The sequence below is a fragment of the Vicia villosa genome, linkage group LG2 (assembly GCF_029867415.1).
Source record: "Vicia villosa cultivar HV-30 ecotype Madison, WI linkage group LG2, Vvil1.0, whole genome shotgun sequence".
Classification (NCBI taxonomy): domain Eukaryota; kingdom Viridiplantae; phylum Streptophyta; class Magnoliopsida; order Fabales; family Fabaceae; genus Vicia; species Vicia villosa.
The window spans coordinates 170,328,269-170,341,649 of record NC_081181.1 but is presented as its reverse complement, the minus strand read 5'-3'; the positions used below and the strand labels follow the sequence as shown (position 1 = coordinate 170,341,649).

Here is a 13,381-nt window from a genome sequence, read left to right as displayed (position 1 = left end):
ATCCAGATCTCACACTTGCTAACACGAGCCGTGTCAGCCCCGTAACTTTCATCTCTTTTGCATTTTCTTGGCCACGCTTCATCCTAACACGGCCAGTTTCAGGTGACACAGGTGGTCGTGTCAGACCTCGTGTAGCTTGATTTTTCACTTCCTTCGAAACTCCCCTTTTTGTACTTTTTCGCATTGATTTGTCTCGATTTATTCCTTTGAGCCTGCAAACAGTAAAATACACAACCAAAGCATAAAATGTAGAAGAATGAAGTAAAACACATGACAATATAAAGCAAAGACGACTAAAATCAACGGTAAATAAACGTGTAAAAGAGATTCGAAGGAAGACAACATGGAACTCTTTTTTAAGGTTATTATTCAGTCTGTGAGAACATGGAACTCTTGTGGTGAAGAAGACATTCAAGGGAGGATGACGCATGCGAGTCTGAAGAATAGATCGCCAAGACTATATCAAGGAATGTTGATATAAGATTTACTCCTAGAGGGTAATCTGCTGCTGCTTCCAGGATCACATATCGTCCATGTAATGGAGTGTGTGATATTGATGTTGACTTCAGAACCATAGTAAATGGTCAACACCTTTGATAAAAAATGATGTTTGAAGTGATATTAGTCTAGAATGGTCTAGAAGGGGGTTGAATATACATTTCCCTTCTTAAAAATTATTTTAAAAATCAGAGTTTGATAGCAAAAATTTGAAGATCTTTTAAAAGAGATTAAGCTTATTGGAGCAATGTTCAAATGCAAAACAATGATGAATTCGACTAAACATTGAATGTGAGAGTTAATCTAAGCAAATTTAAACAAATATATTTAAATGTTACTTAATTAACTAAAAGAATAATAAAATATTACAACTTTCTAGCATAATCAACAACAAGAGTTATTCATAAGACAATATCTAATACAAACCTACGCTTAAACATAAAATCATTATTAACTCAAATTAAACCTAACAACATGCACACTACTAAAAAGCAAGAAACCTAAAGCACACAAATCTAAGTGAAAAGTGGAAAGATAAAGTAAGAGAGATTGTACGTCATGATTTACATTAGTTTGGTGCTCTGTTCTCACTTGCACTTAATCCAGTCTCCAATGGCAAGCCATTAGAAATTGTTGTCTTCCACTAAGAATTTTAATATGTTCTTTAATACAAATGATAATCACACATCAAAGCTGAAATACTTAGAATAAACTACTAAGCTAAACACTTACATTTCTTGATTTTCCTTCAACTTTACATAGCTCACAAAAATGCAACAACTCCAAGATCCATGATCTTAAGCAGATACACCTTTACACAGATCCTCAGTACACTCCAAGATCATGCTCAAAACAATATTCACTTGATTCTACCATGTTTCCATTGTCTGAGTCTTGATCCCAAAACCTCTTGGATAAGACTTCTTCTTTTTCTTCCTATAACTCAATCTATAGAAATCCACAACCTGATTATACTATTTGTCATTTTTTCATAAAAATATTAAAAAAAAAAAATAATGAATCGCATCATTACAAAAACTTAAACTCTCACCTATAGTTGAACATTACTCATCAATAATGTTTTGCTTTGAGGTTGAAGATGAAGTTTTAAAAAATCTCACACAAACAAATTTTCTCACTTGAGATTAACACTCAAATTTTTTTCTTTAAAGTTTCTTTGAGAGTGATTTTTGTGTGAATGGTGAACAGTAAAAGTTTATCAAAGATTATTGTGTGATTATTCTTAAAAATTTAGAGAGAGAAAGTTTATTTATGTACTAGAGATAAGACCCAAAAATAATATAAAAGTGACCATAAGATTCGATTCAATGATAAAAGGACTTAATTGAATCTAGTGAGAGAATGATTTGAATTAAGAAAATAAAATTCATAATTCAGTTTGATAGATTCAAATCATGATTCGATCTAAGTGATTCAAATCATACTCAATCATGATTGAAATAAAAAACCATATGTTTTCAAAAACAAAGTTTTTTGTTCATGGTTCAAGCCAAACTAGCATATGATTCAAGTCAAAACACCTCATGATTCGAGTCAAATGAGGGTATGATTCGAATAATAATTCCAACACCAAATTCCAAATTCTTAAACTCGCTCATGATTCAAATCAAAGATTTGTGTGATTTAGATCATGTTTCCCGAAGCGAACTTATGAGAAATAAAAAACTTCACGGTTCAAATCAAGAACTTGAATGGTTCGAATCATGTTGCTAGAATTTCTTGATTCAAATCACAAACCTTCTAATTCAAATCATTTCGGATTGACTATTAATTAAAGACATGTTTTATGCACTAAAACAACAAAATATGAGTGAGACAAATCTTTCTTAAGGCCAAAAGGTCTCACAAAAGTCGAAAGAGTTTAAAAATCAATTGAAGGCACATGAAACTTGAATATTTGACATGACTTGTGCTCAATATTTATAGCTCCATAAACTGAAACAATTATTTTTCGGAGCATGATCAAAAGTGAGATTCCACACATGGATAATGGAAACGAAGATGCCAACAAATAAAGAGAATTCGAGCCAAACATATAGAGTCACCATAACCGTGTTTGAAGGCATATAAGACGGGTTACCCCACAGGGTCCAAGATTTTTTAGAGTTAAACCGTGGTTAAAAAGGATCTCACAAAAATATTTGTCGCGATTAAATTCTGGTTAAATAATATCTCTATTTATTGTGTCATGGTTAAACTACGATTAATCTATACAGGATTTCCAAAAAATTGAGAGGACTATGAGAATAATATAACATGAAAAACACTTCCCACCTACAAGACTGGCCAAATAAAACAAATCTTATATAGATTTTATATGACACAATTTTTTGTCAATATTATGTAGCTTTGCATATAGCTAATCATTTCATCATCTCATTTTAAATAGTTTTAAGTTAAGACCAAAATATAAATATAATACTAACCATTAACTCCTAACAATTTATCATTAAAAAAATACACAAAATATATCAAACTTATTATTTGCAACTTACTTTTATCTTTCTGCCTTAGAAGCAAATAATCTAAAGGAATTTTTTTTAATTAAAAGTTATTTATCAGATTCGACTAAATTTAAAATTCCACAACAAAATGAATTCACTTAAATTTCTAATGTAAATCAATAATAAAATTCCCTTTAAAAAAGAAAGAAAGATAATACAAATTAAAAGATAGTATACTGATAAGATAAAATATAACTAGAAGATACAGTAAAAAAATTGTTGAGGAAAACGACAACAAGTCGTGCCGGCAACGATCGGCAATCTACTTTGCTCAAAAACGGTGTTAACCATCCAATATCCTCCAAATTTCAAATTTCTTAAAATTCAAAAAACACCATCCATACGACATCGTTTCGCAATTTACAAACAACACAAGGACCCATTTCCCCCAATAAAGAAATAGAATAAAATATTCAAAAAAATTTAAAAATTAAAAATTAAAAAAAAACACAAACACAGTGAAAGGATCAAAGTGAAAGAAACGCAGAAAGAAGAAGCAGCAAAATTATAGCTTTTTCTTAATCGCGCGTTTGGTGATTTCTACGGCGGAAACAAACGTGCGTTTAAGAAGGTAATGACGATGGACAGAGAGAAAGAGCGAGAAATCGAACTAGAAAGTGCAATGTATACGAATTGTTTGATATTAGGTTTGGATCCATCGGTTATCGGAATCGGAGCATCGAATTCAACTCCTCGTGTTGGAGCATTTCGTCATTCTAACCCTAAATTAGGAGAACAGCTTCTGTATTTCATTCTCTCCTCTCTTCGAGGACCAATTCAATCTTCCAAAGTATTTTTTTCACTCTATGTAGATTCTTCTCCATTTTCGTTGTTTCTATCTGATCTGTTACTTTAACTTGCTTTTTCTGTGTGGATCTTTCAGGATTTCGATAAAGTTTGGCCGATTTTTGATTCTGCTCAATCACGTGATTTTCGTAAGGTATATAGATTTATTGTTGTATTTTATTTGGATTTTTGTTGTTGTTGATGTGAATTGGAATGGATTTGGTGGAATGCTTTTGAACGGTGTGGTGGAACGTGTTTTATAGGTTGTGCAAGGGATTATTAGTGAGCTTGAGTCACAAGGAGCACTTCCTAGAAGCAATTCGAGGGTTTCTTCACTTGCTACTTGTTGTGGACCTAGGTTGGTATTTGAATTTGATTGTTGATTGAAGAAGGTTGAGTTGATTGGTTATTTGTATTTGTATTTTGTGCTTGTGTTGTGGTTGATTGTTTTGGGGAAAATAAGTTTATTTTATGGGTATGCCTAATTTAGTTTTTGTTTTTTTCAAACGGTCAATGCTAGTGATTAATTGTCAGGTTAGTATTTATCTCCTTCACCAGGGTTTGAATCTAGGTCCTCCAATTTCTTTAACTCTTAGCTCACAGCTCATAGCTCAAACCAGTTGAACTATCTATCCCCTCAAGTTTCCGTTGTGGTGCCTTGTTACTCTAGGTTGTCGATAGCGCGATATAGTGTAGCAGTTCAGTATCTCGGCGCCACGCTATTGGGATGCTAACCGCTATCCGCGATACCGGAAATAGCAGCCGCTATTTGTGGAGTCGTGGCGGCGCAATAGCGGTTCTGTAGCGGTTTATAGACCGCTATTGTGAAGATGAGGGCAATATTATAAGTTTGAATTTTTTAAGGGCAAATTGATATTTTTCCCTTTTATTTGACTAATATTAAAGCTGCTAGCGATGCCTTAGGCCATTTTCAGTTCTTTTTTTTTTAAAAATCTATTTGTGACAATATTAACCCAAACTTTCATCAACATAAGTTTTTTCAAAGCAATAATATAATTGATCCTATTTTCCTCAACAATATTAATGAATGTTATGAACGGTTGCAACAAAATGAGGATAAAAATGGAATATTGGAAGATGATTTGGATTTGGTTTAGAGAGCGCTTAGAAATATCTCTGTAAGGCTTCTTGATAGGCAGTTTTTTTTTTATTTTTAAATTATGTGTATCCTTGTATCCATGACTTTGGGTGCAACAATTTGGGCTCGCCTTTGCTAGCATATGTTTGGGGTTGTTTGTTAGCTTGTAATTATTTTAGGCTAAGGGGGTCATTGAATGTGTTAGGATTGCATATATTCAAGATATCCAAAATATATATGAAAGAATATCAACTAGTGTGCGGACACAAGGTGGAGAGACGGGAGATTTTCCCATTACAATAGGCGTCAAGGTTTAACCCTAAGCCCCTACGTTTTTATTAATGTGCTTACGGAATGCATCCAAGATCTAGCACCGAAATGCATGCTTTTTGTGGATGATATAGTCATACTTGGAAAGTCAAAGGTGTATTTTAGTGAGAGGTTAGAGACAAGCTTTAGAAAATCATGGCTTTCGCCTAAGCTGAAGTAAAACTGAGTATATGGAATGTAAGTTCAACAAAAGACGAAGCATTTCTAACGTAGAGGTGAGAGTTGAAGATCATATCATCCCACAAGTCACACGCAAGTCATGCAGTTTAAATATCTTGGACCCGTAATACAAAAAAACGGAGAAATAAAATGAGATGTAAACCTTCGAATTCAAGCGGGTGACTGGATTGGAGGAGAATTTCAGAGATTTTATTTGACACACATGTATCACTCAAGCTGAAGGGAAAATTTTATCGAATTGTGCACAATGTTGGGCTGTTAAGAATCAACATGAGAATAAAGTAAGTGTAACAGAGATGAGGATGTTGCGTTGAATGTGTGGTAAGACTAGATATGATAAGAATAGAAATGACACTATGGAGAGAGTGTTAGGGTAGCACCTATAATAGAAAAGATGATGGAAAATAGACTCGGGTGTTTTAGGCATGTAGAGAAAAGACTTGTAGATTTTGTGTTAGGGAGAGCAGATCAGATGGAGATGAGTCAAACAACTAGAAAACTATAAGCGAAGTTATTGAAAAATATCTCGAAATTAACGATTTGGATAGAAGTATGGTCCTGGATAGAACATTATGACGGAAGTTGATCCATGTAGCTCATTCCACTTAGTGGGATGAGGCTTAATTATTGTTGTGGGGTCATTGAAGGTGTGGTGGTGTTAGGGGGTTGTTGTCCTTTGTTTTGTTGTGCTCTAACCGGAGTTTGGATCTTTTTATTTTTGCCAATTCCTTGCACTCATTGTGCTTGATGTTGTGCTGTTTTATTTCAATTAGTCTTTCTAAAATAAAAGATCGAGATATATTTGTAAGTTGTTAGTGGCAGGAAGTGAAGTGCTTTTGTAGTTAGTGAAGAGATATTGACTGGTCAGTAAAATTTGTGGACAATTAGTATTAAATAGAACTTGTGCGCTGAGCAAACAAAATACTTGGCTGTATTGAGTAATTAGAGTTTTACCTTCTAGAAAATATTAGAAAAATAAGAATATTTTTCCAATGATATTTTATGATGGTGAATGTTGGGTGGTAAGGAATTTAAAAGAGCATTAGCTGAGTGTTGTATACTTGTATTCAATATTCACGAGGATATTTTGGTACATGACTGGACATACAGAACAAGATAAGATTGGGAGTGAATAGACAAGGTAGCATATATTATCCAAAGAAAGCATGTACAATTGTGTGTAAAATCATACGAGAAGAAGACCAATAGAAACCTAGCCTTGTAAGACGCAATGATAGTGTAAGTATTATTTGAGAAGAGAGACTAAGAAAAACGCCGAGTGAGACCATTAGAAAGGACTTAGATCTAAATGGTTTTTCTAAAGAGGAGTTGACCCACCTTGGAAAAGGATTCCTATTGTTGTTGTTATATTAGAATTGGATGAGATAAGCTCATGTGGTAAGCTGGTTATAGAATGATGGAACTCTAAAATCCATCGTAAGAAATTGAGTATATATCAACAATGCAAACTATTCAATAGATGAAAGGGAAGAATATAGAAATAAATGAATTCCAATCTACCCCTGAGGAGATAACTCCCTCTGCCTAATCATAACGGTTCTTTATACTACTAAGGCATAACTAACATACCAACTAAGAATTCTAACTCACTATTTATCATATATCCTTACCACAATCATGTTTACTAAATACTTACTTTTTTCGTTTGAATACATTTCCAAAATCATTTGAATGTTCATATTAATGTAGGTTTGTTGAGCTTTTGTGGCAACTTTCGTTGCATGCTTTGAGAGAGGTTCATCGACGGACATTTACTTCAGACATAGCATCTAATCCACTGCCTACGCCACTGACTGATGTAGCATTCTCACATGCAGCTACTCTACTTCCAGTTACAAAGGTATTAGTAATAATCCATAAAATTTTAAGAAAGAATGAATTAGCTATTGTTATGTTCATGTATCATTGTCTGTGATAATAGATACACATATGAGGAGTTTGTCATGTTCTATGTGGAATAAAAAAAATGTTAGTCTGAACTCTGATGTTTTACAAAAAGACATTTGTCTCTTTGGTGTACTCCCTTCATCTCATAGTAAATGTTGTTTAAGGTAATGTACAAGACTTAAGAAAATAATTGATTGCACCCATTTCCAAAGTTAAATAATTATTTCTGACTAAAATGTCATTGTTATTGGGGTTAGGTGGAATGACTAATTAATGTAGAGTAGTTTAGAACTTGAGATGCATATAAATAAGGATGTTATGCTACTGGACAAATGAAACTAACGTTCTTTCGAAATTTTAAAATGACATAATTTAAGACCGAAATATTTAGAACAAGACGCATAATATGGAACGGAGCAAGTAATTGTTTCTAAGACCTTTGACGTGGTACAAAAGTATCAGACAGTTCATACCTCGTTTTCTCTGACCATTTTGTCTGCAATTCATTAAGTCATTGCTCATCATAATTATAAATGTTTAATAACTTGATTATATTATGTTTTTTCTTATTGTTTTTCCTTTCATGTTCTTATGTTGATACGCCACTTTGTCTTAAGTAACTTAGTGTAGTCTTTGGTCTTCAGGCAAGAATAGCCCTTGAAAGAAGGAAGTTTTTAGAAAGTGCAGAAATGGCTGTACAACGGCAGGCGATGTGGTCTAATTTGGCTCATGAAATGACTTCCGAATTCCGTGGGTTATGTGCTGAAGAGGTGCATCAATAGCTGAAGTCTATTTTCCAAGTTTATTTAGATATAGTTCGTATTACCTCTCCCAGTCTAGACATTTCCTTATGCATCTTTCTCTTGAGAGATTATAATGTAAATCCTGAATTCAGGCTTATTTGCAACAAGAGCTGGAAAAACTGCATGACTTAAGGAATAAAGTCAAATTGGAAGGAGAACAATGGGATGATCTCGTATCAAGTTCGAGTCAGAATTCCCATTTAGTTTCGAAGGCTACTCGCTTATGGGATTCTTTAGTAGCTCGTAAAAGTAAGTACAAACTTTTATATTTTGTTTCCCCTCTGCACTTGTCGGGTAAATGACTAGTAATGATATTTAAGTTTTGTCAATATTAATGTACAGGTCAACATGAAGTTCTTGCATCAGGTCCTATTGAAGACTTGATAGCTCATCGCGAACATAGGTAATATAGGATGCAACTTACCTGCCTTTCCAATATCTGTAGATCAAATGTTCTACCTAACCATTTTGTACATAAATTTCAGGTACCGAATCTCTGGATCATCTCTGCTTGCTGCCATGGACCAGAGTTCCCAGGCTCCTTATTCAGATATATTATCTGGTGAGTCTGGGGATTTGTCTCCAGTACAAATGGACACCAAAGAGGCGATTGATGGATCTCATTTTAGCAGTGAGACATTGACAACAGTGGATGATAGAAACGGGAGGGTCCACCAAACTGTTGACATAGCAGAAGTTGTACGGCGATGGACACATGCTTTGCAACGTATCCATAGACAATCACTTCACCTGGTGTGCTCTTTATAATCTTTACATGCCACACTATTATGTTATTTTTCCCAATAATTTTGTATATTGAGCTGAGCTGTACCTTAAACATGGTCTGTCAAGCTGGATAAGGCCAGAATTTAATTTGGGTTTGGCAACTTTGCAACCGCAGCTGAACCCTGTATCTATACTAATTTTGGGGTGGTCTATGCTAAGAGAATCAGTAAAATCACCCAATGTTTCAGTATTGAGCTTGATTTTTGAAGTTGTATATTGTGTTCACTTGGATAACACCTAAATGATCCTTAAAGTTCTCCATCACACCTTGCCATATGCATGTGTAATTTTGGAAACCTTGTTTAACGATTAATTGGAGTTGAGGCATGAGTTTTTCATCAACTAGTTTTTTACTTTGAAGTCATTAGCTTATTCAAACTTTTTTAAACTATGGGACAAAAAACAAACAACTTCCAAGAGTGAAATCAGATTAGTGTCAGTCATGCTCCTAACGCTTGGACATAGTGTTAGTTAGTATTTGAATATTTGGGTGCTTCAATATATTGTGGTTTATGAATAAAATGACTACTTTATGAGGTGTGAGATTGGTTGAAGTTGCTTTTGATCATTACATGTGTTAGACCTGTATGTGTACCTCTATCTTTCAAGTTTTGTATTAACCTAATGACTTTTGTTTAGGGGATAACTTTTATTATATTCTTTGTCAAATGTCTTTATTTTTGTCAAACCTCAGGCATGTTTTCATCTTTATCTTACCAGCTAGGATTCTACTTTTGTTACAGTTATATTTACATCAGAAAGACCTCGGAGAATTATGAAACTCTAAAATCATGATAAAGTTTTCTTAGTGGTTGTTGTTTATAGTTCAAAATCTTGAATAATGGGACAATCCAATCTGTTTTGCGCCAAAAACTTGGCAATTTGATTTACTGATGCAATTGTGTTCTGTTGAGAGTAACAATGCCTAGTGGTAATAAATTGATTACACCGTTCACTCTTATTTATTACATATTGAAGCTTTTAACTATCTGTAGGCAAAAGCAAATGATGGAGAGGGTCCGGATATATTGCGCAGTGCACAGGAAGGCGGCTCAAGTGGCCATGCCGAGTCTTTAGCAGCAACCCTTGCAGAGCATCAGCAACATTTGGCTAGCTTCCAGGTGAAGTATTAAAACGTGTTTCAAAATATGCAAAATACTGTCAGCATTCGTTGGAGTGCTTCTAAAGGCAGCTTCATTTTCTATTTGTCATGAGCTTTTTGACAACGTTTTTAGAAACCTTTAACAAACTTCATTGCTCCTGCTGCTTTTTATTGATGGGAGAAATAATATCCTTTGTGATTTTAAACACTATTTAGTTGATTGAACTTTTTAGAACTTGTATGTGCAGAGATTTACAATTGATATAGAAGAAACCTCACTTTTGTTTTGGATTGCTATTTATGAAAGTATACAAATAGTTTTTGTTTAGAAACCGAGGGTTTGGAATTTTTTCGCGTTACATGCCTTGTCTCGGTGATTGTGGATAACATCTTTTAAGTTGCAAACAGACTCTTTATTTGTGCTTTGTTAACAACTGATTGTATACGAAGATAATAATTTATTTTATTTTATCATTAGGCATTTGGGTAAACAACTTAATTAAGCACTTACGCAAAAAGTTCTTATCATATAAGTTCCTTAATTCGTCCTCCTTAATACTCCCTCTGTCCCAAATTATAAGAGAAAATTACTTTTTAGATTCATTGAATAATTAATGTATTGGGTCTATATAAAGACCAGATACATTAATTCTTCAATGAATCTAAAAAGTGATTTTCTCTTATAATTTGGGACGGAGGGAGTATCATCTAGCTTCTAAAGGAGGGTTTTCCAAGTGTTTGCATACTTGCCACATCTTCACACTAGTTTAGTATCTTATAGACTTATACAGAGTTGGCTTGTAAATACTGTTCTTATACTCGAAAGTTTCCTCTCCAGGAATTTGACATGGTTGAAATTTTAATTTGCAGGTGCTTATTAACCAACTCAAAGACGTTGCCCCAACAATTCAGAAGTCTATATCAGAGTGTACTGAAACGGTGAATTGCTTGACCTCCAATCTAACTCCACATCTATTGAACAGACATCATAGCCAGTCAACACCACCTATCCAAGCACAGAGCAGTGGGAGGATGGTAATCTACTAATTTATTATGATACAACTATTACTTCTTTGATGCTTTCAGAATACTAGATTTGATTTTACCCATAGTTTTAATTATCAACTACATTATTCAGGAAAGTAGTACTGATGATGTTGGTGAGTTGACCTCAAGAATGTCTAATGTTCAGCTTGACAAGGTTTCTGTTAGTCCCTCCACATTAAAACTTCCTCAGTTATTTAGCATGACCCCATCTTCTGGAAAAGCTGGAAATGTGCAAAGGCGGCATGGTAATGCTTCTCAAACCAGCCAAACAGAGAAACTTTCTGTTAGTAAATCTTTGGATGCTCCTTCAAATAACGAAGTAGCAAGTTCAGAAGGTGCGCTATGTTTTCATAATTTCTGCCAAAATATTTTGTTGGGAATAAGAAATCATCCTATGGTCCTCTACGAAACCTGAAGTGTTGACCATAGCTGACCCCATTTAGTGGGATAAGACTTGATGTTTGCTGTTGTACTCTAATATATATAAAAATATTTTCTTATATTCTAACAAGCACAAAGTGAAGCGAGCTTGTCCAATGTCCATTCTATGCTAAAAGGACTCTTGCATGAGCCTTGAGGGGGTATGTTAAGAGATATCAAATCATACTGTGCTCATCTTAGCTCAGCGTTTTAGGAGAATTGATTATTGATCTTTGACACACTTCATTATATTGAAGCTTATGGCTCTTTGAGGGAAATATGTTGGAAGCAACGATTCTGATAATGGCTCTATTTTGTAGGTAGTGATAGTTTCTTTGTCCAGAATTTGAAGAGGTCGGTAAGAGAAGCTGCGCTGTCATTGCAGTCATACAATTTAGAGTCATCTCTGGATAGCCATTCTGACGGAAATTCTGAGCACTTCTTTGTCCCTCTTTCAGAGAGTAGTGTTTCTCATTTGGATGCAGAAAAAAAGGCAACTTCATTGAGGAGCAAAAGGTTATTTGTATCTCCATTGGATGATGCTTTACTTCAGAGTCATGCATCAGATGGACAAGAGAGCGTGTTTGATGAATTTCCAGATACTTTGAATGACTTGGAAGGGCTTTCAGATTATGACAATGTAAACGGGTCTCTCTCGTATACCCGTTCAAATGAAACTTCCAATCCACGAAGGTCAATGTTTGACTTTGAGGATACACAAGAAGTTTTGTCGCCACCTATGATAATGGACTCGTCATATTTTACCGAACAATTTGAAGACTTGCTTGGTATGTTGAGTTTTCAACCTGTTTTTGTATTTGGAGTTTGTCTTTCAGTTATTCTAATCATTCAATGATTTTAAAATGCTTTGCTAGTTTAAAATTTAATCCGGAGTATCATAGTTATTTTTTTGGGATTATATTGGTTAGTTGATGAGTCTGGAATTTTGTTGTTGCAGCCCCTCTCTCCGAGACGGACTCGGCATTGATAGACCATTGAAAAATTTCTGGGCATCCTCTGAAAGAGTTAATTAAGCAAATGACATGATTGATGCGGTGGATTGGTATTCTTTTGCTGGGATTTTCACTCCCTTCACGTTTTATGACACGACACTTGTATCTTGTATCTTGTATCTTGGCATATGTATATTAGAAATGAAAGTCATTTTTTATTTTATTGTATTGTGCAGTGACATACATTGTTCCTTTCTAAATTTGGTTTGGTGATTTCCAGTACTTAGTGCAACATTGACTGATTAATGGAATATGATTCTTTGATTTTATGATTACATTATTTGTTTAGCATAATCATATAGACATAACCAATAACTGAGATTAAAAGATGGAATTTTACAGTTCTGGAACACTATTGTTGACATGGATCAATTGAAATCTTAGCTTATTGATTGATCTGGGTTGAGAGTTGTTAATTAATGGTATGATATATAGATGATTTATAAGCTATTTGTTAGTCTATTTCATAGTAAGCTTTTAAAATTTTATTGAATAAAATTCTATCTAATAAATTACTTTTGATATGACACTACAATATTTGATTTATGTAGATTTTGGCGAGAGAATATTCCTTATATAATTAAATTGTTGTTAGGGAAATGCTAACCAGTGTTCTTGGGGTACTCTTTAAGTGATTAAAGTGGTAAATTTTTATTAAAATGCGTATATTCAATGCATTAAATGTATATTGAAAATTGAAAATGTTAACTTTTATAAAGAATGTTTTCTTTATTTAGAACTAGTAAACTACCCGTGCTGCCGCACGGGTACATTTATTTGATATTATATATATAATTTGTTTAGATATTTAGAATGTTGAATGATAAATATAATTATATAAAAAATTAGATATTTATGAATTTGTACAGGTTAAAATAATTTTG

General features: G+C 33.8%; 1 protein-coding gene across 1 annotated transcript; it reads left to right on the top strand.

Moving 5' to 3' along the window:
- Positions 1-3,458: 3,458 nt before the first annotated feature.
- On the top strand, positions 3,459-12,772 carry LOC131652938 (AUGMIN subunit 6). Its single transcript, XM_058922937.1, has 13 exons — positions 3,459-3,813; positions 3,907-3,963; positions 4,073-4,167; positions 7,129-7,279; positions 7,971-8,096; positions 8,222-8,378; positions 8,472-8,532; positions 8,615-8,882; positions 9,911-10,036; positions 10,888-11,052; positions 11,156-11,399; positions 11,805-12,272; positions 12,443-12,772. The coding sequence occupies exons 1-13, from the start codon at positions 3,598-3,600 to the stop codon at positions 12,481-12,483; spliced, it is 2,175 nt and encodes a 724-aa protein (XP_058778920.1). The 5' UTR covers positions 3,459-3,597; the 3' UTR covers positions 12,484-12,772.
- The last annotated feature ends 609 nt before the right edge of the window (positions 12,773-13,381 follow it).